The 27,064-nt window shown below is 49.1% G+C and overlaps 2 protein-coding genes across 3 annotated transcripts in view; both read right to left on the reverse strand.

Annotated features, from left to right (window-relative positions):
• LOC142584794 (uncharacterized) overlaps nt 1-26,448 on the reverse strand; it is a 76,002-nt gene extending 49,554 nt beyond the window's left edge. For both annotated transcript variants that reach the window (XM_075695064.1, XM_075695062.1), the window contains exons 1-3: nt 25,073-26,448; nt 21,812-21,941; nt 18,614-18,775 (exon numbers count right to left, since the gene is read on the reverse strand). In XM_075695064.1, the coding sequence (XP_075551179.1) occupies nt 18,614-18,775; nt 21,812-21,941; nt 25,073-26,242 (1,462 nt within the window). In that variant the 5' untranslated portion in view covers nt 26,243-26,448. The remainder of the gene's footprint in view (nt 1-18,613; nt 18,776-21,811; nt 21,942-25,072) is intronic.
• On the reverse strand, nt 6,376-14,989 carry LOC142584795 (uncharacterized). Its single transcript, XM_075695065.1, has one exon. The coding sequence runs from the start codon at nt 14,043-14,045 to the stop codon at nt 12,408-12,410; it is 1,638 nt and encodes a 545-aa protein (XP_075551180.1). The 5' UTR covers nt 14,046-14,989; the 3' UTR covers nt 6,376-12,407.
• Nucleotides 26,449-27,064: the final 616 nt, after the last annotated feature.

The raw sequence follows: 27,064 nt of genomic DNA on the forward strand, positions 1-27,064 counted from the left end.
CTCAGACATAAGTGCACCCAAGCATCTGTTTTCAATTTAAAGACTTGACTGTGCAAGACCCATTACCGCAAAATCTTTCGCATCTCATGCCCAGATGTTGGCAGAGCAACTACGACGCCGCAGTGCCTCAATACCTCAATGGTGCCAAACGTGGCAAACAGATGCGAGAATGACCTTTGCCACTCCTGTACTGATCCATAAACGGCTATTCACATCTCCGCAAACCAGTACAGAGAGAGGTTATCGATACTCGAGGTCTAGCATCCTAAAACTGCACATTATCTTACAAGGGAAGCTGCGCTGGACAAAAGTGCCAGGGTTCGTTTAATGGGAACCTACAACTATGCACGTGAGAATTTTCACGCAGTGCCTCCACTAGAATGCACCCATAAAAGCTCAAGATCACACCAGTAATCTCTCAGTCAGCAGCAACACACTATAGCTGCTGAGCCACCATAACAGGCAGTCAAGGTTGTTGCCTCTGCCCATCACAGGCAGGGTAAAAACAATTAATTTCACAGCTTACTCCTCTTCCCGTAGCACCGATGGTGTATGAACAAGAGAAAGATACTTTTCCCCAAACAGCTACCTGCACAAATAAAAAACCATGTTGCAACAAGCCTACGCGCACGCCATACCAAATGGCACTTCACTGCACAAGCTTGGCCTTTCAAGCACCAGTGCAAGATAAAATTAAAAAAAAAAACAGTATAAACAGTCACACACCACTCTAGGAATCCCAGACAGGCTAAAATACCAATCCATCTGGCCCACCACCCCCAACCACCTACAAACAGCAGCCTCTAAGCTGGTAGCAAGCTGGAATAATACAAATCCGTCATCAATGCCAAGTAGGCACCTTCTGCTCCAAGTTCCAAATCAACTGTTGGCAGTGGGTAGAGACGACGTCTGCCTACATTTTACCGAGGACCGTGTCACGGAAACAGGTGTGATACACGAGGCGACCAGCGGTACCGCTGTTGAATACAGCCTGTAACTTGAATTTAAATGATCGGTCATTATTGATACTCCCGTCAACAGCTTGGCTGCTGAAGAGGGTCTTTGACAGGTCACTTTCTCCAACCACTGCAGGACTCTTCCCAACTGTGGCATGCACCCTTGCAGCAGAATAACACTACAGCTGCAAGAAGGTCAGCAGCAACATCACACCTAATTGTATTCACACCTGTTCAGCGTCTCGCAACTTTGACAGCAAGGGTAGTAGACTACTTAGCCCTATGTCAAACGTGATCAAAGCCAATAGCTATGACCCACACCCACATGTCTACCCACACATAATCTACCCACACGTCTACAAATTGTGGCATGACCGATCACTGCTCGCACGCTATCAGGCCCATATCAAGCACTTCAAAGTGTTATACACATGTCACATGGGCACATTTAAATGGTTATCGAGTCAACTGCCTCCGATATTCCCCAATGGGCTCGTGCATTCACACTGGTGATTGACACAAGTAGCACGACTGCCCACAACTCGCGACCAAGAAGAGACTCAAGGCAACCGGTGTAAACATAGGCATGTGCAACCTGCCTGTCATCCAAACCGCAACACCTCGCAATAGCCGTCACTCACATCTGCTCACGCTGTGATTGTTGTATCAGATAACCGTCAGTCCATTCCAACGTCCTGCTCCTGTAGCTCCGATTGGTCCAGCAGTGTTGCGATGCCAGTCGCGGAGCTGAGAACGTGTGCGGCATGCGACAGACGTGAGATGATAGGATTTTCCACCAAGCGACCATTGCAAATGTTTCCAACTTAGTTGCACGACATTTGCGGCTCATTGGTGTGAATGTATCTTAATTTTGCAGACTTGCACGAGTTGTATCGCTGCTACCTGGGAGACTCAACGGCTGCTGGTGTCTTTAAAAAATATGAGACCAATCAATTGTAGCGCCACCATCATGAGCAAAAGCTCAGCATTTGTGAAAGTTAGCAACATAAGAAAAATCAACTTAAATAATAACTAAAATGAGTGTTGCCATAGAAGTAGGCTTTGTTGTGCACCAGTCACATAGGGCACTTTCAACTGTGACCGAATTCAATTGAAATCAGATTTCTCGATCACGATTGGCTTCATTGTGCAAGCTGCATAAGCGAGCCAATCATGACAGACAAATTCAATCCTGATTGGGCTCAATCATCCAACGTGCCCCATGTAGGCAGGGTACTAAAGAATACTGAACAAACACATTAAGTAGATGAAGACCCCATCGGAATTGCATCGAGGACACACAATCACTCCGAAACACAGTGATCATATCACATATTTTGTGAACGCATAGCTGTCCTATTCAAAGGTTGACAGGCTCGCATTGGCTGCAAGTCAACCCGCATTGGTCTGCGCGCCAACAGGCATGATGTCACGCCTACCAGTGGCAACAACATACAGACACGGACAGCCACCGTTTGATATAGCTTGGCTGATGTTCGCACGCCTTGTGCTGTGTTCTGTGAGCACATTAAGTATGCGAAGTGCTAGTGAATGTGACTGCACGAGTGGTGATTGCGACGGAAGTAGGAACCGCATGGCATAAACAGGCACAAAATCCAGTGTTGGACTTCTCTTACCAAGAGCCGCACACCAGTGATTTCCAGCAAGTTCCAACGAAATGCAGTGTAGAACAGGATGCCGGACAAACAACAAACTGCCTGGACAGTTGTATGACAGTTGGAGTTATCAGACGCTCGTACTCAAGCACAGAACAGATTTCGCAGCTAGTTGCCTCCCACATACCCAGTGCCGTCATCAGGCCTGTTCTTTGCATGTCTGATCACCACCCCCCTTGCCCGGTCAAGGTGTTCACCTTTATCAGTGCTCACAGCAGCAGCACAAAAGTACACAATTTCCTCCCAAGATTAAATAGTATCAACTAATGGAATCGTGCACAGAACGCACTCTAAAATACCTGAAGGCTGTGCTACTCTCGTATGACAGTTATTATTCTCAAGAACGCGTTAAGCAAAAGTAAGGAAGTGTTACCTGCATGGCGAGTCACGAAGAGATAAAGGAAGTCAAATGATGCAAACTGCTTTTCCGTGAGTTGGTTAGGGGCACCCGAAACCATCAGAACAAGGAGAGATCCGTAGAAGCTTACGCATGCAAGTTTAATCAAAGAAAGTTCAGTATGAATCGCCGTCCCAGTAAAAATTTCAAATACACACTGTGGACTACAGCTGCAAGGAAACTCATTAACGGCTCCTGAGGCAAGACAACTTTTGCAGATAAGATGCAGTTTATGATTGGGCGACAACCAATTTTCCACATGTCCTACTTGTCAAACCTAAATTATTAGAAATTTCCTGTACCACAGTTACCGAGTAGCGGCGATCGGAGATTTGAATGCAATATGGTGCCTCATCACATTTTTCAGATGCAAACAACGTCGCAAAGATAATGTTGTGAACAAAGCCAGCGCCACTCAGGCTGTAACATGTACCCTTGACTTCAGCGGCAGGGATATTTCCCTGCATTCAAAGTGCCATCCAGCTGCTGTGAAGAAATCCTGCATCGACTATGCACCGAACGGTCACTTTCAGCCACCAACTCTTGAGGAATGTTTTGGCCCAGCAATGTAATCAATACGACTATAGAGTGTGCTGATGCTGGTGTGAGTTGTTCGAAAGACGGTCCTAACCGCCTGTTGTGAACAAAGCTGGTAAAGTGGTCACTGAATGGAAGGAAATCATAGGCTGGTGTAGCTAAACTTCAATACGCCGTACTTATTCGAATCTAAGCTGACAGTTCTTTTTTCTTTTTAAATTGTCCTATACCAAACTCTAGGGTTGGCTTAGGTTTGAGGATTTCAAAAAACGCGGCAGTTTTTAATCGAATATTATAAATATGGTGCATAGCTAACGCCATCTAGAAAAGTCAGTACCGCAGCTGCTACGAGCTGCACCAGTAGCCAACTGAAGTACACGAGCAGCGTCACCATTTTGACCTGTGTCATATCGGCACGCAGCGTGGCATTATCGTAACGGCATTAAACAGGCATTTTTTAAACGCAAAGTTGTGCTAGCCGCAGAGGCATCATCAAATGTTCAAGCCGGGCGGGACTTTGGTATAGATGAGAAAAAATGTCTGTTGTTGAAGGGGGCAATAGGAGATTCTTTTTTGAATGTGCCGCAACGAGGATGGCATTTACTGCTTGAAGATGACAGCAAAGAAGCAAGCAACGATCATGACATAGAACGAGCTCGGCGTGTTTATTATTCAATAAATGCCATTTTCACTTTGTGAATGCAGTCCTCACTTTTTTTATTTAGCCTACATTCAAGGTAAGCTTTTTTCTTTTTTTTTTTGCCTTTGGACATTCGGGAGTGGGCTTAGAATAGGAGCTGGCCTAGATTCAAGTGTAGCTAGGATAACAATGAACTGCAACATAATAATTTCCTCAATATAACAAATATAGCCCTGTCGCCTCAGAGTTACAAAAAATGACAAAAATTTTTTAGACAAGCTGGTGCTTATACATGTCAAGCCTCTACGGGCAACAGGGACCCTTGCACAGGGCCAAGCACAGGCTGTTGCATGTATACCATAAAAGTATTTGGCGGGAACACCGCCCCAGCGCGGTGTTCCCGGCCAAAAGAACACCGCAGCCATGCCTTCCGCTCGATTACATGCCACTCTTTAATCTGGCATTCTCGGCTGGCTTATCCCACTGGTAACGCAGGCGGAGCGTCGCTATGACCCGTGACGAAGTGCAATAAGAAACGGCATCAAAAATTCCTCCCTTGCGACTAGTGCAGGGCACGAATTCACAAACATAGAAACGCAAAGCATGGCGAATAAGCAAACTGATGACCCTCCATGCACACTTCAGCATGCATGTTTCAGAGGCCACATGTACGTTCTTGCGTTTATCGCGCTTTGTCAGGGGGTCAGGGTGACGTGCCGCCCGCATTGTGAATGGGATTGTGGCCGGCCATGAAAGGTGGATAATAAGAATACAAGAGCGGTGGTTTAGAACGAAGTGGAATTCGCTACAGAATTTGGGTCCTGCCGCTTTTTTTTGCGATTTCGCAGCTGTGCACAAAGTATGGAAACATGTGTAGTGGCTTTTCCCCCAACATTTTCACAGTCGACATTTCAAGATATCTGGAGTTGTGACACAAAGGCATTCTTGAGACAAGAGGTGAAAAATACGCAGAGCTGACACCGAGTCAATGAAGATTTTCAACTTTACCGATATTTAGGGAGATCACAGCTCGTGTTAACGAGGGTTTACTGTAAATTAAGGTTTTATAATTTCACATCCATTGAACACAATGAGTTTTTAACCTAACTATAACAAAACGTATTTATGTGCGATTTCAATAAAATAAAACCTCATTATAACGAAACAGGATATAACAAACTAATGGATATAATGAAGCAATCGTGATTCCCCTTGAAATTCCAATGGATGCCAATGTATTGCAAACCTCATGTTAACAAAGTTAAATTAACGAACCTTCATTTAGAGCGCAACTCTTTGGAGCCCGTTTCTTGCGTATCACAGGCACCGTCGTGCCTCGCCATAACCAGCTCCGTAGCCGGGGCCAGCGCACCGCTCCAGCTGCGCATGCTCGTTGCGCCATTCTCTCGCGCACGGCGCGACCCTTGCTCTCTTTGCTCCTCCAATGCCGCCCCCTGTGCGACGGAAATCAGAGCGCCGGCTCGGTGGCGGCTGATATCGATCATGTGCTGCTGCCCAAGCCAAAAAGCATAACCACCGCCATTCGCCACTGTGTGTACTCCTTTCCCCCTTCCTCTCCTCCGTGGTGGCCACTGCACGCAGTTGCCCCCAAGGTTGCTGAGCTCTAGCTCGGCATCAGTGGGTCATGGTGCGCGCTTCCCAATCTGAAATGCAAAGCCACCTTCAGTTGACTTGCTAGCCGCGTCAGTCGCTGCTGCCTCTTCGCCGCACAACATTGCCTCCCACACGCATTGCCTCCCACAACCTCCCGATAACTGAGGCAGCTGCGTGAAGCTACCGTATTTACACGATTGTAAGTCGACCCCTTTTTTGAAATTTGAAAGTATGAAGTTGGGGGGTCGACTTACAATCGAAACCAGAACATGGCCCGCCAAAAAAAAAGCGATACCAACGAGAGCTACAACATAGTTACAATTTTATGTTTGCTCTATCGCCCTACCCGTATCTTTTCGCTTTCCCGCGTGTTTGTTCGCTTTTCGGAAGGGTTTTTCAACATTTTTGAGAGTCTTACAGTACATGCAACACTCACGGGGGGGTGTCGATAGTTGATGGAAGCGCCGCTGTTCCCATTTGCGGCGGCACCCTCAGAACGGCGGCGCTTGCGGGGAGTATCGGTAGTTCATGGAATAGCAGACGCTGCTCGCGGGTTTCTCTTTCTCTGTTTAAAGGCATTGGTATTGGTTTGACCAACTTTTTGATGCGCTCCACTTGACTGCCGGCTACGTGCTACTTCTATGCTTCCCCAGTCGTCACGAGTGCTGCAGGCCCACTAATCTTTCGGCACTCGTTCACAGCAGCGTTCAAGAGAGCTGCCATCCTTTACGCCGAAGAAACAAATCACTGCGCAGCGGGCCGCAATTTCGATGTTTCTAAACGGGTGGTGCGAGAGGCGACTGCAGCGAAGCGAAATTTTCACCCTGTGGCGGCAAGTGAGAAATTTCCCACGTGCCGAAGTCTGGACGCTTTCCGGAGCTGTAGGCTAAGCTTGCGGCGTACGTCGCTGAAATGCGTGATCGGTCCCTGCCATTGAAGTGCGACATGGTCATGAAACAAGCCCGGACCTTCGCCTTAATTTTAAGGTTCTGCTCCGCCGTGAGTACAACGAGTGGCTGGCGGCAGAAGACTGCGAAATTACGCCAACCGGACCTGTCAAAAGAGCCTCCCTGACGGCTGCGTGTGGTTGGGTGCATTTGGCGTGGGCTGCTGTTCTGCAAGATGTCCTGGTGCGGTCGTTTGCCAAATTTGAAATTTCGCTGGACCACGACGCGCTGTGGGACCGCAGCAACGATGACAATGGCAGCACTAGTGAAGACGAGTAGTCCAGTGACCATGTTGGCTACTAATAAATTTTCGTTATTAAATGCGCCCTCGGTTCTTTTTCTTTTTTTTCGGTCAAGCGATATGGGGGGGTCGACTTACATTCGAGTCGACTTACAATCGTGTAAATACGGTACACTCTGTTTGCGGTGGCTGGTGCGAAATGTTCCGCACCAGATGGATTGACCCAGGCTCACAGACAGTTTATATTGTAACGATGTTTAATATAATCCGTCTGCCTATATACATAGTTTATTCTGAGCCAGTTCTTTCAGTGCCACGAGGGAGGCAACCGGTGGAAGTCCTTCGTCTGCTGCTGCTGCTAAACGAGCTGCCCAAGCAGAGGCCCAGCGCCGTCGCCTCTCCAGAGTCCAGAGGTGCGCTACACCGAACCAGGCACTGGTGCAGCAAGTCTAGCATATATCCATCTATTCTACAACCACAATGCTACCTTCATGACAATCAAGAATTGGGAGTGGAGTGTTCCTTGAAGAAGTGAAAAATTAAAAAGTTATAGCTGCACATACCTGCCTTGCTCAAATTATTTGCCTCAGTATATACAAAAGCCGGAACTGAAGAGCTGTGCTCAAATTTCGCATTAGGAAGTAATGTAATCGTCGGCAATTTTTTTTTTCCACAATGAGCATTCACTGACCATATGGGTACCAGTGAGGCTAATGTCTTATAGCATGCGACAATCGCGTCTCCCGGCCTCCCCTTTCCCGTGGAACTGGTGGACCCGCCCGCTCTTCCGCTGCATGCGTGGGGCGTCGCCGACTGCAGTTTTGTTGTTGCTTGTCGTTGCCTCCGTGTGCATCAACAATATTAGCGTTACTATCAGTTCGTTCGTGCGAGTTCCCGCTGCCAGAAAGGAGATGGACAACGGCAAATGGAAGTTCAAAATGATATCAATCAAGCAGAAGGTGGCTACGCTGAAAGCCGTTGAGCTCGGCGTGAAGAAGAAAGCGGGGGAAGATTTTGGCCCAGTGTTGAGCACGGTGTCGACGATTTTGAGCAGCAAAGAAGATGCCGCCAGTGCTGTCGCACGTGGCGTAAAAGGCGACAGAAAGAAGCTGCAAGCCCCCGCTTTCGAAGCTGCAGAGGAGGCGGTCTTCAAGTGGTTTTTGGACGCAAGAGCAAGGAGCCCTCCTGTGCGTGGGGCACTGTTGCAGTGCAAAGCGAGGGACTTCGCGTGCATCATGGGGCACAACGATTTTGTGGCGAGTGTCGGCTGGCGGCAGGAAGCGCAGTCTGCTGACCCCAAAGCTGCAGTGGTATGGGTGGAGACAAACGTTAGACAGCTGCTAGAAAAATACAGTGCCAAGGAAATGTTCAACGCAGATGAGACAACCCTGTTCTACCAGATGCTGTCGCAAAATAACCTTGGCCCTCAAAGGTGAACGTTGCCAGGGGGCAAGAGCAAGGTCCGCGTAACAGCGTTGCTTTGTGCCAACATGGATGGGTCGGAAAAGGTGCCGGCCCTCGTGGTTGGCAAAAGTGCATCACCACGATGCTTCAAAGGCAAACTAAAGCTCCTAGTGAATTATGTCTCTAACCGTAAGGCTTGGATGACAAGAGAAATTTTCGCACAATGCGTGCGGGAGTGGGACGAGCGGCTGGGCTAGTTGAACAGGAAGATACGCCTCGTACTGGACAACTGCACGGACCGCCACACTGCCGCTGTGCTCAAAAATGTTGAGCTATGCTTGTTGCCGCCAAGCTGCATTGCAGTTGTGCAACCACTCGACCAAGAAGTTATCGCGAACTTTAAGTTGGGCTACCGCAAGCGTGTGATCAACCGGATTCTGCTCAATATGAGCATGAAACGCGAGTCCACGGTTGACTTGTACATAGCGATCGAGGTGCTACAGGCTGCTTGGATGGGTGTACCGGCAAGCACGATTGCCAATTGCTTCCGGTACACCTTGTTTGTCATCAGCAGTGGCGGTTACAGCAAAGATCTCGGTGCCGCCACCAATGAGGGTGCCGTGGGCAAACAAGCCCCAGTGTCGTGGGACGCTCTCTTTGACGCCAGCGCTGTGCCCGACTGCGACACCTTCTGCACGTACGTCAGTGTCGACGCTGACGCGGTGACGATGGAAGAGCTAACGAAGGTGGAAATTGTATACGCAGTGACGGGGGTGCCTAATGACAACAGTGACGAATGTGTCGATGAGAGCCCGGACCCTAATCTTGGTGAACCCAACGTACCGATGCCTGCAGAAACGCTGGATGCGGTAGACCTGCTGTGCCACTTCTCTGGCGCTCACGATGACAGCTAGGACGGACTCGAAATAGTGGCTGCAGCTGAAAAAGCCATCATTGACCTGAAGAAGATGCAGCAAAAATCTATCAAGAACTCTTTTTCTGCGAAGTAAACCGCCAACTGGTGCGCTGTTGATCAATCAGTGATGAGCCGTTTGGCCCAAATAAAGTACCAATTCCTTGCAGTTTCTTTTTTTGACATTTTTTTCCATGCGACAGCAGTTTTATTTTTCACGTGGTGGGCTGCTGCGAGATTTGGTGCTCAGTACATCCTCTCTTGCTTGCTAATTGTGGATAGAAATAGACAGTGGCTATCACGAACTAATGGTTATAACGGAATAATTATGACCCCTCCCTTCAACTTCGTTACGAGGTTTTACTGTATAGGAAAATTTCACAGCTCTCACAAAGGAATACTGAGACAATAACAGAAACTACCGTGGGCGCCAGTGGTCAAATGAATTACATGCAGTTCTTTGCAAGCGCACCTTTAAAATCGCGTGCCGTGTGCCAGAGGGGAATCACCAAAGCAGAACAGCCTCTGCTTTGGCATCAGCGAACATAGCTAGTCATGGCCTTTGAGACACACCGAGAGATGTCCAAGGCCATAACTTGGCAAGTCCATCAGAGGCACCACGCGGAACATGTGTCGGTGGATTGTGCAGCAGCATAGTTGCTTACTGTGCGGATGCCTTCCACCAGTGCCCGATTCGGTGTTTTTACTGTTAACAATGCTCCCTTCCCTGCATTGTGTAGCAAGTGACAAGCACGAGTAGCGGTAGGGCTAAATGCAATGCCCTATTGCTTGAGGACAAGGCGGGTGTCTTGCACGAGGTCTTGACAAGCAGGAAAAAGGATGTTGCCACTCGTTTTGGGATACCACAGAACACTCCCTCTTCAAAATCTGGAAGTCGAAAGAAGCTGAAAGAACCTATCCTCGACTCGAAAAAGAAAGGACAAATTAAGCAATTGAAACTACGATGGATATTTTTAGCGCAAATAAGATGATTTTAGGTGAGTTCAGTGCCTCTGAAACAAATTTTGGATATACCGAAGCACCCGACAGATTTTATTACTCGCACGTACTCGCAGCACCAGTATTCCGCAGAACCATGTGGGTGTTGTGCGAGAAAACCAGCTCACAAGACTTCATTCAATGCATGGCTACAGAGACTTGAGCACCACATGGCTTCTTCCTCAACTTTTTTGACGTGATACACGCACTATGTTGCAAAACAGAAAACAAAGTTGTCAAAATTCAGTTTGTCCCCTTGCCTCCATGCAATGTTAAAGTGAACATTTCTTGCAGCATCCAACGGCTGTTCATGCTGCGTTCATTGGACTATGTGGAGAGCAGCGGTGCGGCGAACGGAGCATTGGTGTCGTATCACTGTGAGCAACACCCAAAGTTATCTTGGCAAGCCACCGAGGGTGGAATGGACACGAAAGCTTCAACCCACTAGCAAAGCTTACACGAAACAGAAAACTGGTCCTTGGTCCAACAAGCTGACTCAACCTAACTTTATCAGGTTCATATGTGTAGCTTATAGGTAACCGCAAGAACATCGTAAACGAGGGAGAACTGTGCTTTGCATTAGTGCAAGGACTGCCAACAGTAACAGATGAAGCGTGCACCCAACTCGCAACTGTACAGCCAACAAGTACGTGGCAAGTATGACACACTTTGCATGCTGAGAGCTGTGCATCTGATGCTTTCTTTATGCACCTGGCGTCTGTACATCACTGCACAGTGTTGCTGGCCCTTGCACCAGCAGTTGGTGTTATGAAATGGTGAGCAGATCTGGCACACAGATGAACGGCGACGTTGAATGGTGGGCTGCCAAACAACTGCAGCAACATCGTGAGGAAATCCCCCAGTTGGGACTCTGCACCATAATCCTGCTGAAGTGCCAAAGGTGTGCAACAATCGTTACAAGGGTGTTCACACAAGGGAGAAATCCACCTCCTCGCACCACGTGGTGATGACGCTTCTGTCAATCAGTGCAGCCTAAGGGACCTCTCTGTGGAGCCAAGGAAGCACTTCTTCCCAAGCTACAAATGCTCCCCGACATCCGGGGAGGAGCAAGTGTCCAGCCTTGGTGCGTGCTTCTGCTCAGTGGCGGCTGGCAACCTTGCTGCTCGCAGGCGAGAGAGTAAGGAGGCTTGTCGAAAACGACGTCTGTGATGACCCCTCTTCTCATCTTCAACAGAAGTCCCCTAGTGAACACCCCTTAGGGTTCTTGCAAGTGGCCGTAGTCTTTGTCATCAGCCTGTGTAGGTCCATTGCAGAGCCATGGCCTTTCACGGCAGCAGTGGTGCCCTGTCTTGCTGGAAACTGAATAACACTACAAAGCCATGCATTGTAACATCTTGTGTTAACAGACTCCATGCTACGTAGACAGATTTCCTATTCTGAAAACAATTAGTCACTTTGTGTAACTATTACTCTCTGAAGGACAGTTGTTCTATCTTGATAACATGTGGATATACAGTAAAACCTCATTAATTCGGATTTCATGGGACCGAAAAAAAAAAGATGCCAGAATTAAGGGGGGATATGGGGATCAAAGCTAACTTTTTTATTTACCAGCCGATTTTGATGAAATTTTGCACAGATGTTAATAATATCACATAAACAAAACTGTGAAAATATGGTGAAAATATGGCTGCAATATCTGAAGTACTTTTTTGTTTACAAAATTGGTCTGCTTTCATTTTTGCAAAATGCCTGCACACCTGTATATTGATGCTAGGAGTTCAAACAAACATTGATAGCACTCCTATATGTATCCTCCACACAGTGACATTCCTGTAATTTTTTTAGCCTAACAGAATTTTTTTATATTTTCGTTCTTTTGCAGCTACTTCAGTTGCATGAAAATATCGACTGTGAAAACAAAAGATAACAAATTATTAAAGCAACTATTTTGAAAACAAAACATGTCACTGTGTGCAGTGGTGCACAATGAGTGTAACAAAACAAACGGTGTAAAAATATTCATAATGGTGGCTGAGATATTGGCTTTGCAAGCTGACCTTGGTGGTAGAAAAAAGTTTTGAGAAAAAGGTGTTCGAAGTTTTGGGCCATGTTTATTCGACTAGAAACCACCGGCCTTGTAGTTGCAGGTGTCAGGTACATCTCTTGGCTTCTTGAATCTTCTATGCTTTTCTTCATGGGCTTTCTGTGCCCTCTTTTTGCGCAAGGCATCTTTCTCGGCCACTCGACGGAGTCCATGTCCTGCAGGTTTCACGCCAAGCGAGGTGCAAAACTCCGTGTAAGCTCGAAGGGTGCCACTGTTGAAGCGACACACTGCCTCACTTACGGCTGTCTCTACAGCAATCAGGGAAGCATTTTTATCCTTTGGCATGATTGACCAAATCACGGAGTGCAGGCTTTCTGCTGTGTTTTGAGTTTTTTTTCCTTTGCAACGTTCCAGCAACTGAGGCTCAGAGAGACGCTGGAAAACTGGCAACATGGCCTCAGCTACATGCGGTTTCAACCTGTACTTGTGAGCAGGCTGCGGTTCCTGTTTTGCTTCTGCTGCTCGATGCCTACACCAACTTGTCGGGCCCACAGGACAGAGCTCGTGGTGCGGTTCTTCATCTGTAGAGGTGACGTGATGAAACGTTGCCATGACTGCTCTCTCCATGTCCTTCACATCCTCGCTCCCTCTCAAGGCCATTCCGTAGTAGCTGGTCAGCCTCTTTATGAGGTCTTGTGTCAGGCCCCCTCGGCCACCAAGTGGTTGGTCTCTACTGCTCTTAGTGACCAAAGTGCGCAAGTTTGTCCCCATCCTTTTTTCAACGTGATTTACACAGTCCTCTTTAGAGAACTGGATAAACCCGTAGGTTTGGTCCTCACAAAGCGCCAAGTACGTCCAGCTATCACCATCGCACACAATATTGGTGTAACGCAGATCATTCTTTGTCAAGGAGCGACGAAAGAGCTCAAGTGCCGCCTCCACCTCCATCCTGCCGGATTTCACGTCCGTGTTCTTCTGACATTGATGTGCCTGCCTCCACACATCATAGTCACTGTCACCTGGCTTTGGCCCCAACATGCACCCATGACAGTAGTTCGAGAGGACTAGGAAGTCCAGCACCAAGCCACTGTAAAATTCAATCACAGCCCCTACACCAATGTGGCTACTATGACCCCGAGTCATCCACGTGCCATCATAAATGACTGTGATGTTCTCATGGAATGTTGGGTCCATTTCGGTGTAGACTCTTTTGACAGCTGCTACAGCATCAGTGCACGCGTTTGTTGCAGATTTGCTTGCAGCAGGCCTGAATTTCGCTTTCAGGTGCCCTTGAAATGTCTTCTGATGAAGCCCCCTGTACGAAACATTCATCACAGACCAAAAGTCTGTAAGGGCAGTGGCACCTTTCCCTATGCTTTTGATTGCTTGCATGGACCTCAGGTTCACCTCAAAGGCCCGGCTTCCTTCTTCTCTTGGCGACGACCACTGTGTTTCCGAAGCACCGCATGCTGAGCAATGTAAAACCATCTTCACGGCAAGGCCAAGCCTGGTTCCCGGCACTACCGCTCTCCCCGGCTGGAAGCACTGATGGCACCGTGTTTTGCTGAGAAGTGCATTCAGTACGGCAACTTGCACAAGCAAAAACTCGCTTGAGTCCGTCGCCACCGAGCATGCTCCTCCAGCCGTCAACCCTATCTTCCGTTCTGTTGCCGGCACCGAAACAAGTGACACGCGGACAGAGGCAGCGGTCATATTCAACTCCTCCTACAAGATGAATTGTGGCTCATGATGCGACTGTATGGTGCGGCCGTTGCTGATGCACGGTTCGTCCTCACGGCCGACAGACGCACGCGCTTGGACCGCACTTTCGTCGTCCATCTCGGTGACGGCGGTGGCACAATCGGGGTACGTCGCGGGGCATTCACAGGACGTCGAAGGCCCGAAAGCATCGGAAAAGGTCGTTATCAGTTCGGCATTGTCACCACTGGAACACAAGGCTGTAACAGCCCGCGAACTGCCCGGCAATGCGTCGACAGTCTCTCTTGCAAGCTCGTGCGCGGACGCATCTCCGCTAGGCCTACTTGTCCTTCGGATGTTCGGTGGCTTGCGCTTGCGGCTGCCGAAGCGGTGCTTGGTAGCGAATTTCGTCGTCCACGTCCGCCCAGTCATGCTCGAAACCAGAAAATGAAATAAAAAACTCAAAACCGAAAAAAGCGATGAAGCGGCAGCGTACCTCGAGCATCCAACGCGTATACAAAGGCAGCGGCCAGCGCGCGAAGAAACGGGAGAAGCAGACGCCGCAGCAGCTCGCTACCAGACTCGGCCAATGGGGCGCCTCATAGAACGCACGTGACGAAGCAAGCCAATCAGCGGCTGTGACAAGCAGCTCTACGACCTTCAGACTTTTTATTTTTTTGGGCTTGCTCTTCTCTCTATCAGGAAATGAAAGAGAGGAGTCAAAAGGCGAAGAAGCACTCTCTTCAACGGTACCAGCATGGCCGCGCTGCGTACTGCCGTTCCGGAGCTAGGGACGCTCGAAAACCGCGACTGTTCCACCGATTTTCACGAAATTTTCGCTGTATTGCCTTACGTATATATTTATTTATGGTACTTAGCAGTCGTTTTCAGCGGAAATACTTGAAAATATTATAGAAAAGGGGTCAAACATTCGAAATCTGCAACTTTCTAAAAAGCGATTTTTTGGTCGTTTTTCCCGAGTTGATCCCCGCGGCAAATCCCATTTCTATTTTGCACAAAATCAGTGTGGAAGCTGCAACTCGGGTCTTCTCTTGACTGATTAGAGCACGCCGTGAGGAAGGCCTCACGACTTTCTTCCCAGCATGGCCGCAGCGCGCAGCTTCGTCTTCAGAGGCATACTTTTTACTACCACGCGAACATCCCGATTATTTTTACGCCAGTGTCGCCGCCCATCGTGATGCAGATCGTGTTCTTCCTCCTTGACAGCCTTGCACCGAGTAAAAACAAAACTGCAGTTTGCTTCAGCCGCTGTGAACAAAACGACAGCCACTGTCGATGCAATCAAGGGCGGCGACCTTGCGGTTCTAAAGGCATGCAACCGACGCACGCAGCGAGTCTGAACAAAACTACAGTTTTCTGCAACTGCAGACGAAACTGTGGCTGCTTTCGACAGAATCATTGATGGCGACTACGCAGCCATGAAGGCATGTGGGCAACATGGTACTATGCTCGGCTGTAAACACAAAAATAAAGGCTTTAACGACACATATAGACACGAAGCATTCTGGCATTGCTGTAAATCACGCATCCACGTACGATTTCCACTAATGTTCACAGCGATGCAAACTCCACCGTTTCATTCTGGTGGGTGCTAATGCCGTTTCTGCGTTGTTTCATTGCACATTTAAGGTGCTCCGCGCTCGCTAAGCTCGGAGAGTTGTCCGAATTAACTGACATGCTGCCAAATCCGTCCAAATTACAGAGAACTCTCGTTAAGACGAGCTCAGTCAAGTTGAATTCTTGTATATAACGAACATGAAAACGTTTGGTTTTCCAGAGACTCAATGCAAAAAAAATTTGCTTAGGACAAACTGCCTCAGACGTGCTCTTTAGTTAAGACGGACATTCGGAGTGATCACCACCGCTGCCAAAGGCTTCGGTGCCTCGATGAGCCATGCCCAGGGGCGGGCACATCAAGGCACCCTACTGGAGGCCTGCGGTGCACATTGCCCGTGGACAGAGGCAAAAACAAGAGGAGGAAACAAAAAGGCAGTGACGTTTCACTCCATGCATGCGGGTGATGCGCAAGCGTACGAGTGCTGCTAGCACATACAAAGCTATCGACCCTCGGTGCGCCTAGACTGTCCGCATCGCAGATCATAATCAAGACGGGGCCTGCACAACCGTGCCATACGCAGCAGTTGCTTAAATATAACGCCTTCGTTTACTAACTAAATTAACAAGCCTAGTGACAGCGTGCACAGGCAAACATGAACACATCACACTCGATGACCGCGCACGCTCTCCGTCAAAATGCTGGCGTGAGGAATCGCGGCAGCAGCAGCAAGCGAAGTGAACCTCACACAGTCTCTTGCTTCGACGAAAAATGAGCGGCGAGAACACAGCGCATGCGAAGCTGTGAGCCATAGGCCCACCTGACTGTGCCCCCATAGCAGATCGTGTTCAAGCTAAAGCCGCACGACTGAAGTGCAACAGTCGTCTCCTTCACACCCCCCAACAGTGCTATGTGCGCGACGGAAGACGGCGGGCTACCGCCCCCCCCTCCACATTTCCTCCTTCACGCACGCAATATTGAGCTCTATTGTCAGCTCACCGTCACACGCTTTCACTCACACACGCAGCGTACGGCAAGCATGCGTGATGTTACCGTGAGACCAATTTTACACTGTGCACAAGACAAACCCGGTAACGTCCGTATCGGAAACGAAACCTGTAGCAACTGCCGGAGGATGCCAACCCAGTGCACGTCTGCCTGCCTTCCTCCTTCACGACGCCTTCTTTTCTCCTTCCCCACTTCGCTCAACGTAATCTAGACTTTCACTTAGGATGCGCTGCTTTGCCGTGCGCTCCTTCATACCTTTGCTAGCTCAAAGCCTGCACCGACGACCTGTGAGGCGGCAAATGCCTGCTTTGGCTCCCTAGTGAACTTTTGTAGCGTGAACTACACTGGCTGAGGTTGAGCAGTTTCGCGTGGCTCCTGGAGAGCCGTGCTGCACATGCGCGAGGAGCAGTGACGTCACACGGCGCACAGCTAGCTCGCCGGAGCCGCCGCGCGCGCCTCGCCGGTCTGCGCATTCCAGAGGAGTGATGTCATAACCGCGGCAGACGCACTAGTGTCGCCGCGTGCCCAGCTGTGCACCTCCGTTGCGCAGTAGCCAAGTCTGACGCTGCGTCGGAGCCGCTTGACAGCGCCTCTCATTTGGTGCGCATGCGCAGAGGTATCAGTGCGGGTATGCATATAGCGGGGCGTTTGCCAGTGTGGTATATCCGTGGAGAAGGAGAGCGAAATTGCTGCTCAGGGGCGCAGAAGAGTGGAGAAGCTTAACTCATCGAATCCCAAGTAGTAGCCTGGCAATTAGCGGTTGAGCGTAGGAAGAAGGTACATAAGAAGGCTAAATGTGCTGCAGAGACATTGGAGCAAAGGGGGGCATGTCTAGCAAAGCGGCGTCGCCAGGAGGCTGAGCGACGTGCCTCAGCTCACGCTACGTATATCCTGGCATAGCCAAGCTAAGCCACTGCTAATTTTTTCCAGCAGCACGAAGGCACAGAATAGTTTTTAAGGTCATTAGGAGAGATGACATCATTTTTGGCTGCTCGCCGATTTGCACAGAAGCGCCAAATGTCCATGACGGACTGGATGAAACGAAGCAAGAGTACCACTTGAAAACAGTTTTCCATTAAGTTCAGCTAAAGGGTTTGTTCGATTCAGAAAAAGGTGCACGACACCACAAACGAAAAGGTGCAGGGGGTGCCAGTTATGGTGTGTTGAGCTACACCCACTCGCTGCAGAATTCAAGGGTGCACTGCACCGCGGCGGCACCTTGCCTTGCACCCCGTTCAATCGTGCACGGGGGTGTAGGGTGCACCACTGCACCTCGGGGAATCGAAGGCCTAGGTGCAGCGCGCGGTGAATAGGTGCAGAAGGTGCGGAGAAACTTGGCTGAGTCGAATAGACCTTAAATAAATGCGCTTTATGTCAACTCCCCCCAGATTTAAGTCTATTTCATTTACCGTTTTAAAGCGACATATTTGGGTGCACCTGGCTGTGTTGCCAATTATTCTTCTGATAAGACGAACAAATTTTCATGGTCCCTTCGAGTTCGTTTTAAAGGGAGTCGTACTGCAATTAGTTCCATTGCATTAAATAAACCCTAATCCTGACGGAACCAAAGGACGAGTCCGACTTAACAAGGTTTTACTGTACTGCATGTTTTCCACTAGCTGCGTGACACTGATTCATTCATTGTATGTGTGCAGAAGTTTTCTATGCAGTGTGTGTGTGCATGTGTCACCCTGTAACTGGCTGATCATTTACAAAACACTCTTTTCAGCTAAGCTTCGGAGCTACGGGCTAGTGCTCCTACCATACCCACTTCACCGTAACCACTCATTATGGTACAGCGCTGTATTCATGCCAATCCATCCTCCGATGCCCCCGACTCTATCGTCATTCAGCTGGGACCTTATTCTCAGTTTTAAAAGTTTATAATTTGTGAGCACAAGCCCGCGAGAGTGATAGCGCCCAGCCACCTGCACCCATGCATCCAAAAGGACGACAAGAAAGGGCGGGTCGAGTGCCCGCACGGCTTGGCACAACTCACCCTTGGGGAAGTGCTGGGACAGCAGGTGTTCCGAGTACTTGGGATGCACGTTCAGGGACTTGCTGAGGCAGACGTGGCGGTCACTGCGTAGGTGGCCCACCAGGTGGTCCTTGCACGGCACCGAGATGTGGCACACCCGGCAGTGGAACTTGCTCAGCTCCTCTGTGGCATGGAAAGACAAAATATATATATATACAGTCGCCAACTGATTTTCCGGACTCCAAAAATTTGGACATGCTTGATTAATCGGTCTGCTTTGTGGCACCGCCATTCTCCCCATAGACCATAATGTATAACAACTGCCGAAAGTTCGGACACCTTGCAACCTCTCGTCTGATTTTTCGGACACTCCTTGAGCCAACTCGATCGAGAGCACCGTGCACCGACTCTGACCGGTGCATGGTTCGACTTGCTGAACGCCATTTTGATAAGGATGGATATTAGACAGTGACGCTCCCCGTGGACAACTAATTTAGGTATTTTGAAGTGTCTTATGAATTTAAAGTTCTGAAAAGTATACGGTGGTAGAAATTAAACAGTAAGTTAGGCCAATCACGCTCACATGGCACATTTGAGATGGCAATGCGAGGATAAAACAAGCAACCAGCAGATCGTTCAAAGCCAGAAGTACGAAGTTAAATACATAACAGCCGGGAAAACATAACAGTGAAGGCCACACATAGCTAAAGCAACATAATAAATAAGGGACACATACTATGTTCTGTGAGAATGGCCTCTTCCCAGTGCTTCCCATACTTCACCAAATAACACAACTGTACTGTGACGAAGCTGACTACACGGAGCTGGCAAAACTACAACCATGCCGTGACACTCTTATCGGGACTGACAACTGCATACCTCCCAGCATTTCATACTCCCAAATTTGCCTCTGCACCACTAACTTTAAATGACCAACACATGCAAAGGCAACTTAAGATGCGGGAACATTACAGAACGGCGGCACACCCAATGGGAAATTCATTTGGCGGAGCGAAACCTCTGCCAAAACACTGGACTCATCTTTTCTGGGCCATAAAGGTACGAGTCCAGCCTTGTACAGTGAAACCTCGTTAAACCGTAGTTGGCCGGAGCTCGGGAAAGGTACGTACTAAACGGTAGTACTGTTTAACCGAATAGCATGAGATCGCCCACTTACCTGTCGAAAACGGAACTCAGAGAAAGTGCGATGAAAGGGGAAAAAATATGCAGTATTTATTCACTTCGCGCGACAAAAGCGTTATTTTCGTTTGATGCCGCGGCGGCCTAGCACGCCGACAACAGCGGCCTCAAACTTACTGAAGCTGCGTGCCAGCTTTTCAGCCAGCCCCCTCTTCTCGGCAAACCCTCGCATGGCAGATTCCTCGTTGGCGTTACGTATTCACCGTGCACGTGCGCAGTAGTGCTGCAGAAGTCCCGGGGGCGCCTTTTTCATTACGGGTGCCGGAGTATGGAATAATTTTCATTTGGAATAGAGTTACGTTATCGCGCCCCTATTGTCGTCGCGACGATTGCATTCATGAGGCTGACGCAACGCGCAGCTTATGCCACTGTCGGGCCTGAATCGCCCGTGCTATCGCTTTCCGTGTCGTCCTCGTCACTGTCGCTAGTCGACACTTCGGCAACAACAGAGGCAACGATGGCGAAAAGTCGAACCTCGTAGCCGACATATCTTCGCGGTCGCAGCAGCGCTGCCGAGCAACTTATTCGCATTCCAAATGCCACACACTGTAGTCAACAGCAGATCCCTGTTGCGTGTCAGCGCCGACTTCTTCGTGTCACGTTCGATAGCACGGACGATGTCTAATTTTTCTTCTATGCTGAGCACCCGGCGTCTTTTTTATCCAAGCTTCGGAACAACGCGAGTTTTCGCTTGCACGACGCCATAACGCTCTCTGGCACCGCGTCGAAATGATGTTGATGTGGCTTCACGCGCAAACGCACAGGGCGCTTGGAGGCCGTTGTTCCGATCTCTGAGGCGTGTTGTTCTGCCGGGCCGCCCGATGGAGACGGCGCAGCGTCGTGTTTGCGCGACGAAAAGTTCAAACGCTACGTTTTAACCGATGCGTACGCAGTAAGCTGGTACGGTTTATGCGGATACGAAACACATTATGTACAATGGCCGCTGAGTCGGGGATTTGACTTTACTACTTTTAAAACGAAACTACTGTTTAAGCGGGTACGGTTTAACGAGGTTTTACTGTAATGTGAGAAGAAAGGGGGTTAACCGAGGGGCCCTATTTTTATTAGTCATATCATAAGAAGTCAACAAGCACTGACACCAAGGACAACATAGGGGAAATTACATGTGATTGAAATAACACATGCATGAAACAAATGATAAATTAATGGAAATGAAAGTGGATGAAAAAACAACTTGCCGCAGGTCGGGAACGACACCACAACCATCACATTTCGCGTGCGATGCTCTACGAATTGAGCTACCGCAGCGCCGTTTTCCTATCCACTTTCTTGGGTATGCGAAGGTTGTGGGATCGTTTTTTACCCACTTTCATTTCCATTAATTTATTGTTTCTTTATTTCATTTTTAAGCACATGTAATTTCCCCTATGTTGTCCTTGGTGTCAGTGTTTGTTGGCTTCTGATGAGATGCCTTGTAATGTGGAAGTCTAGTAGCTGTTAAGGATATTATTACATTATAATAGGTCTGACACATCACCACAATACTGAGTGGTGGCATAAATTAGTGACAGAAAACTATTGGTAAATTGAATATTCTTTGCAACTATTTTGATAGTGTAAAATATACAATATATAGTATTATTGCCAATACCGCTATAATTAGAGTATTTTGCTATAGAACTATCAATAGCATAAGAAAAACCACTGATAGTAGTACTATCGATAATACAATTGATAGCATAGCAATAATTCACAATTGACGGTGCGAGCGATAATTTGCAAGTTCTTGGACCAGAAATTTTCTGACAGCTGACCACGAGCAACACCCGATTCACGCAAGTAGCGACAGGGAAACTTTACAAATATGTGTTGCAGTGTCTACATGCAGCATGTGGCACATCACGTGATCATACAGTATTGTCGGTAGAATGCCTGATAGTACTATAAACAATTTTGTTACTGTCAACAGTATTGTAATGACTCAGATGTCGATAGTTCTGCATCACTAATATAAATGCTCCCAAATGTGAAGAAAACCACAGTAACAAGTTGACTGACTGTTCATTCCCATGAAGTACATCCAGCGGAGGCGCTTGATGTGGCGCTGGCTTTCTACGTGGCAGTCAAACAGCTCCGGCTGGTCCATCTGGACATTGCAGAGGTTGCAGCCATACACTGGCTTCCCATCCTGCGAGATAGATACCAGAGAGGGGCAAATGAGGGGCTTGAGATACAATCAAGTTACAAGGCTTAACATGCACACACAGGCTATAAGCGACATTGTGGTACGGAACTCTAGATATTTATTGATAACTTGGGACGTTTTATAGAAAGCACCTGAATCTACGTACATGGGTGCTTTTGCATCCTGACCGCATCGGAATTCTGCTGGGCTTTGTGCGCATTTCCTCTATTCAGCTGCACAACTCCAGGAGGCAGGCCTTCGATATTTGCATGCACATGGCCCATCAACCAATGGCTTGTATTGGAATATAAACGTACACTCCCACACCACTCATTTTACCCTGTGTACATACCACCCGGGCTCAAAGCCTGGTGCCTCGCACAAGGCCACTAACCAGCAGATGAAGCACTTGTTGAAACAAAATGTCCCACAGGCAAGCTCAAGCTCAGCAAGCACGAATGAATCAAAACGTGGCTACATTCTCAATCGGCCTTTTTCATCTTCCTGTGCTGGCCTCTGCTGTACGCCCCTGGAAACATTTTGGTAGGGTGCCAAGACTTTCACCGGTTGATTTGTGTACCTGCACCCAAGTTTAGTGCGCGTTGGTTGTGCATTCTGTGGATCACGAATAATTATTAATGGCTTCTTCTGTGCAAAGTGTCGTTCCTGGAAGCCATGTAGCACTCACCGACTACTAGGCGGGCAGGCCTGAGGGCGCTGTTGTGCTAAAAAGTACGGTCAATAAAGGCACACCAAGCTCTCTCTGCCGAAGCGGCTGCCTTGGGAGTTTGTTGTGCTTAATTTCTGCACTTGCCTCTCATTTTTTGTAGTGCTTTTACACATTATTTAGACATTTCAAATACTGAAGTCTTCGAATGCAGCCTTCCGCATCGGACTTACCAAAGCAGTGAACCTCTTTACATCCACAGCTACAGATCTCTGTCAGGGTCAATTATTGGGGAACAGGTACATCGCATATATGAAATAATGTCAAAATGTAGCAAAACATATGTATCTGCGCATATGAGCCGCATTGTTCTGTTTGTGACGAGTCAATATAAGCGGCTGAGCTGCTTAAACAACGGCGACTAAGATACAGATACATATATTAGGGGCTGTTAATTTATTACAAATTCTCGCTTTTCTTTCATGCCATCATACTTACAGTTTGTGCATGCCATAAAGCATTATTAAAAAAAATTATGCTTGCATAAGCACTCATATATAGGTTGTGCTATTCTCTCACGAGAATGCGGATGAAATTGCCGACACTATTGTGTGCATGTGCATATATATCAAGTGAGCAAGGTGGTTCTTTACACTGCTGCACCAAATGCAGTCTCTTGTTTCCCATTTGATGCAGAAGTAAACAGTGCATCTCTAGAATTAAGGTGTCAGCATAAAAAGTATGGCGGCTGAACATCGCACGGCACGCTGGTTTTATCGCTGCTGTCACCAAGAAAGTCCACTGAAGTAAGACACCTAGCGCTCGTCGGTTGCATTGTCATTGGCCTGGTATGACAAAATGGACTCTCGAGACATGCTGTGCTGAACAGTCGGCCAATCGCTGCCATGAGTCTCCTGTCGGTCTCTTATCAACCCAGTGTTACCATGCAAAGTCAAGCATGCGCTGCCAACCCCAGCAAGTAAGGGCCGACGCTGGAAGAAGATTTAATTAGCAATGTGATGTTTTTAAGTGTCGCCCAAGTGTACACAAAGGTCTTTTGTTAAATTTCTTAGCCAACAATGAAAGGCAGCAAGCAACTACATGGTTCACGGTGCAGTCTGGATCATTCAGTGGCTGGATGGGGCACTGGCTGCTTTCTGTTTTAAAGTGGAGCTGCAGGCTCGCGCCAAGCAAGTTTTCAGCACCGCAATGATATCGAGCTACCAGTCAAGTTTCAACGCAGTACATGGTGCTATGCCTCAATACGGCGATGCGCATTCCTTAGACGTCTCCCACGAGGCTGTGCTTTGATCAGCATGCACCCAGACGGTGATGAGGTTCAACACAGATGGTGACGCGCAAAGGAGCTCACTTCGAGGCAACCACTACCACCCTCCGTGGAGGGGGTAACTATGGCAAAGATCAAAGAACCTGACCTTGACAAGCTGAACTAATTTATGAAAGGGGGCCAACGTCGAAGGCTACCGTGGGAACAGCGTCAACCTCAGATTCCCCGATTGCAACATACTTGTGCCATATTCCAGGACAAACACGGAACATAGCAGGCAGGGTCCGGTGAAAGTGGGCAAAGCGGAGCATGGGAGGAATCTTGTGACAGATTCAAAGATTGCGATTGGCCGAGATATAGTCATCAGATTCCCTAGACTATTCTTCTAGGGAAGATGACTGTTTAAGAAGCGGAGACTTCTGGCACAGTGAGGGGATTGCTGACGTGTCCTGATGTGAACTCGGTTGTTTACTATGCTCCTACATGGAGTAGGCTTATTTATCTGGAGCCAGTGTCAATAATGTGAAATAAATCCTTTTTCCTTCATTCCTACTACCGGACGAACTCATCCTTGCATCAGGTAGATTCCTGGCCTAAACCCTGCTTCAAGCACAAGAACGGCACAGATGTTTGCAACAGCATGCGCCTGAACGCGTTTTCTTTCTATGGGGGGCCTTCCCTTGGGATCGGGCCGCGTGGCTGCGCGCAAAACCCTTCCAAAACGTTTCGCAGCTAATTTGCTAGGGCAGGAAACATGTGCCGCCACACTGTAAAATCGTCGAACTTGCTCATATCACAATTAGTGTGTGCAGAGTGCTATTACTGTATAAGGTGGACAAAATGGAAATTCGTAGGTAGTCAATACACACACCAGCAATACTTTTTGCCCCCTAGTAAATGGACACACCAACAGCATGGTGCATCATGATGCCAATGCCTTTTAGGGTTCGTTGCAGTGTACTTGTTAGTTACTGGGTGACGTTATCAGAGTTCTGCACAGATAAGACCACTTCCTCTCTATTGGATAATCTTAACGTTTTAGAGAGTAGGTTGCTAAAGTCACTACATTTAGCTATTCAGTCATTGGTGTAATTAGCCGGGGATCAGAGAATCTCTGCCTGTTCCTTTTGAGCTGCTGTTTTTCAAGGCACAAGCAGATCTCATCAACGCTGCTCTCACCTGTGCGGCGGCGCTCGCATCGTCGGGAACCGTGCCCGTTTCCTTGGCGTCCCGCAGAAGTCTCTCGATGAACTGGCGTACCGACCGCTGAATGGTATCGTGAACCGATGCCGTAATGGTCTCGGCACTGTCGAGCTCCACGTCGGGGCACAGGTCCCACAGCCGAGTGACCTCGGTCGTCGGCTCATCTTTGATCTCTTCAACCTCGGCCATCACAAAGTCGCGCTCCGAAGGCGCCAGATCGCCCACGATCGTCTCGCCTTCGCCCTCGCCACTTCCGGTAGCCGCTGCAGCAACATCTCCAGATTCTTCATGTTCTGGATCAGCAGATACGCCGTTTTCGAGAGCCTCCGCTCCGTCGTCGGCTCCTGCTTCCGTAGCATCGTTCGCTGCATCTGCCCCCAGAGCGTCGTCACCTGCGGCGTCACCTTCCAGCTCGTCTTCTGCCGGATGCTCGGCATCCCCCATCTCGTCGCCTTCCGCGTATTCCGCCTCGCCACCTTCTTCTGCGCCTTCTTCGTTAGGATCTACTTCTGCGGCACCGTCGTCTTCGCAGTCGGCACCATCGGCGTCCCCTTGCCAACCTTCTGCGCCTTCTTCAGGCTCGCCGGCGTAGTCCCCGTTCCCTTCCTCGGCACCCACGTCATCGCCCGGCGCCTCGTCGGCTTCGCCCGCCCCTGCGTCTCCTCCCTCGGCGCCTTGGTCGGCACTTTCTGCGACGCCTTCCTCGTTACCAGCGGACACCGAGTCGTCGCCGACGCCTGTCTCCCCGTCCCCGGCGGTCTCGGCAAGGACCTCGTCGTCGTCGTCCGCATCGAGAACAAGCGCCTCGAAGGCGCCGTCGTCTTCCGCATCGGCCTCGGAAGCGTCGCTGATAGTTCGCGCCGTCGGATCCTCCTTTTTGGCTGCCGGCTTGGCGGCGATGGCGCGCTTCTTAGCGGCGGGCTCAATGGCGGCTGCCCGAGGCTTGGCAGGGCTGGGCTTGGGCGCAGCCCCCTTGCGCGGTGGCACAGCCGGCTTCTTAGCCTGGGGCGAGGGCTTCTCTGTAACATCGGAAGAAGCGACGGCCGCTACATCCGAGGGAGCGTCGTCCTGCGACGCAGTCCTATCACCGCCTTCTCCGAACTTGAATGGCCGACCACGGCGCGCCGTGTTTTTGCGCGGGGGCATTGTACTGTTATCTCGCCTGAAAACGACTGGATACGGTCCACAACGTGGCCCTCACTTACTTGAACGCACAAGGGGAGTCACGGACTCCGAGTAGCTGAGGCACACGAGGGCTGGAGTTCAACTTTCCGTAACTCAACGCTACGGGACACGCCAACGACAAAATGGAACGCGAACGCTTTGTTGGCGTCGTTTGTTCCACGGATTGGATTGACTACGCGCGTGCGGGAATGCAAACGTGGCGGCTCGTAGCGGCTCCTAGATGGATGGATGATTCAATGAATGATTACGCTCTCACCGCACACAGCGCCCCCTAAGAAGGTCCCTGAAACGGTTTGGACAAATTTTGTAGACGCGTAACTTCAAGATTAATATTGTCACGTGGTGGTAACGTTGAAAAACACAGTAGCAATACTGTGAAGGACAAAACTAACTTTTATTGGGTAAACCTGGGCCCACAAAAACACACTCTAAGAATAGTTTACACCCTTTGGCTTGCCCCTTCTGCCACACAAGAATAATCATCTGCCTTGATGTGTTAGAAGGGGCACTCCAAAGGGTGTAAACTGTTCTATGCTGATAACGCGCGTGCCATTCGTTACTGGAAAGTTCCGGGCTTGCAGCGATAAAGAAAGGAAACGCATCAAGGCAGATGACGATTATCCTTGTGTGGCAGAAGGGGCAAGCCAAAGGGTGTAAACTGTTCTTAGAGTGCAGGGTACACTTATAGCACAACTATAGCGGCGAACACGGTCGGCGATGGTCGAAAATCTGATCAGCGGGTCAAGCGCGTCGGCTTTTATACAGCAGTCGTCGAATGTTCCA

Source organism: Dermacentor variabilis, chromosome 6 (genome assembly GCF_050947875.1).
Source record: "Dermacentor variabilis isolate Ectoservices chromosome 6, ASM5094787v1, whole genome shotgun sequence".
NCBI lineage: Eukaryota > Metazoa > Arthropoda > Arachnida > Ixodida > Ixodidae > Dermacentor > Dermacentor variabilis.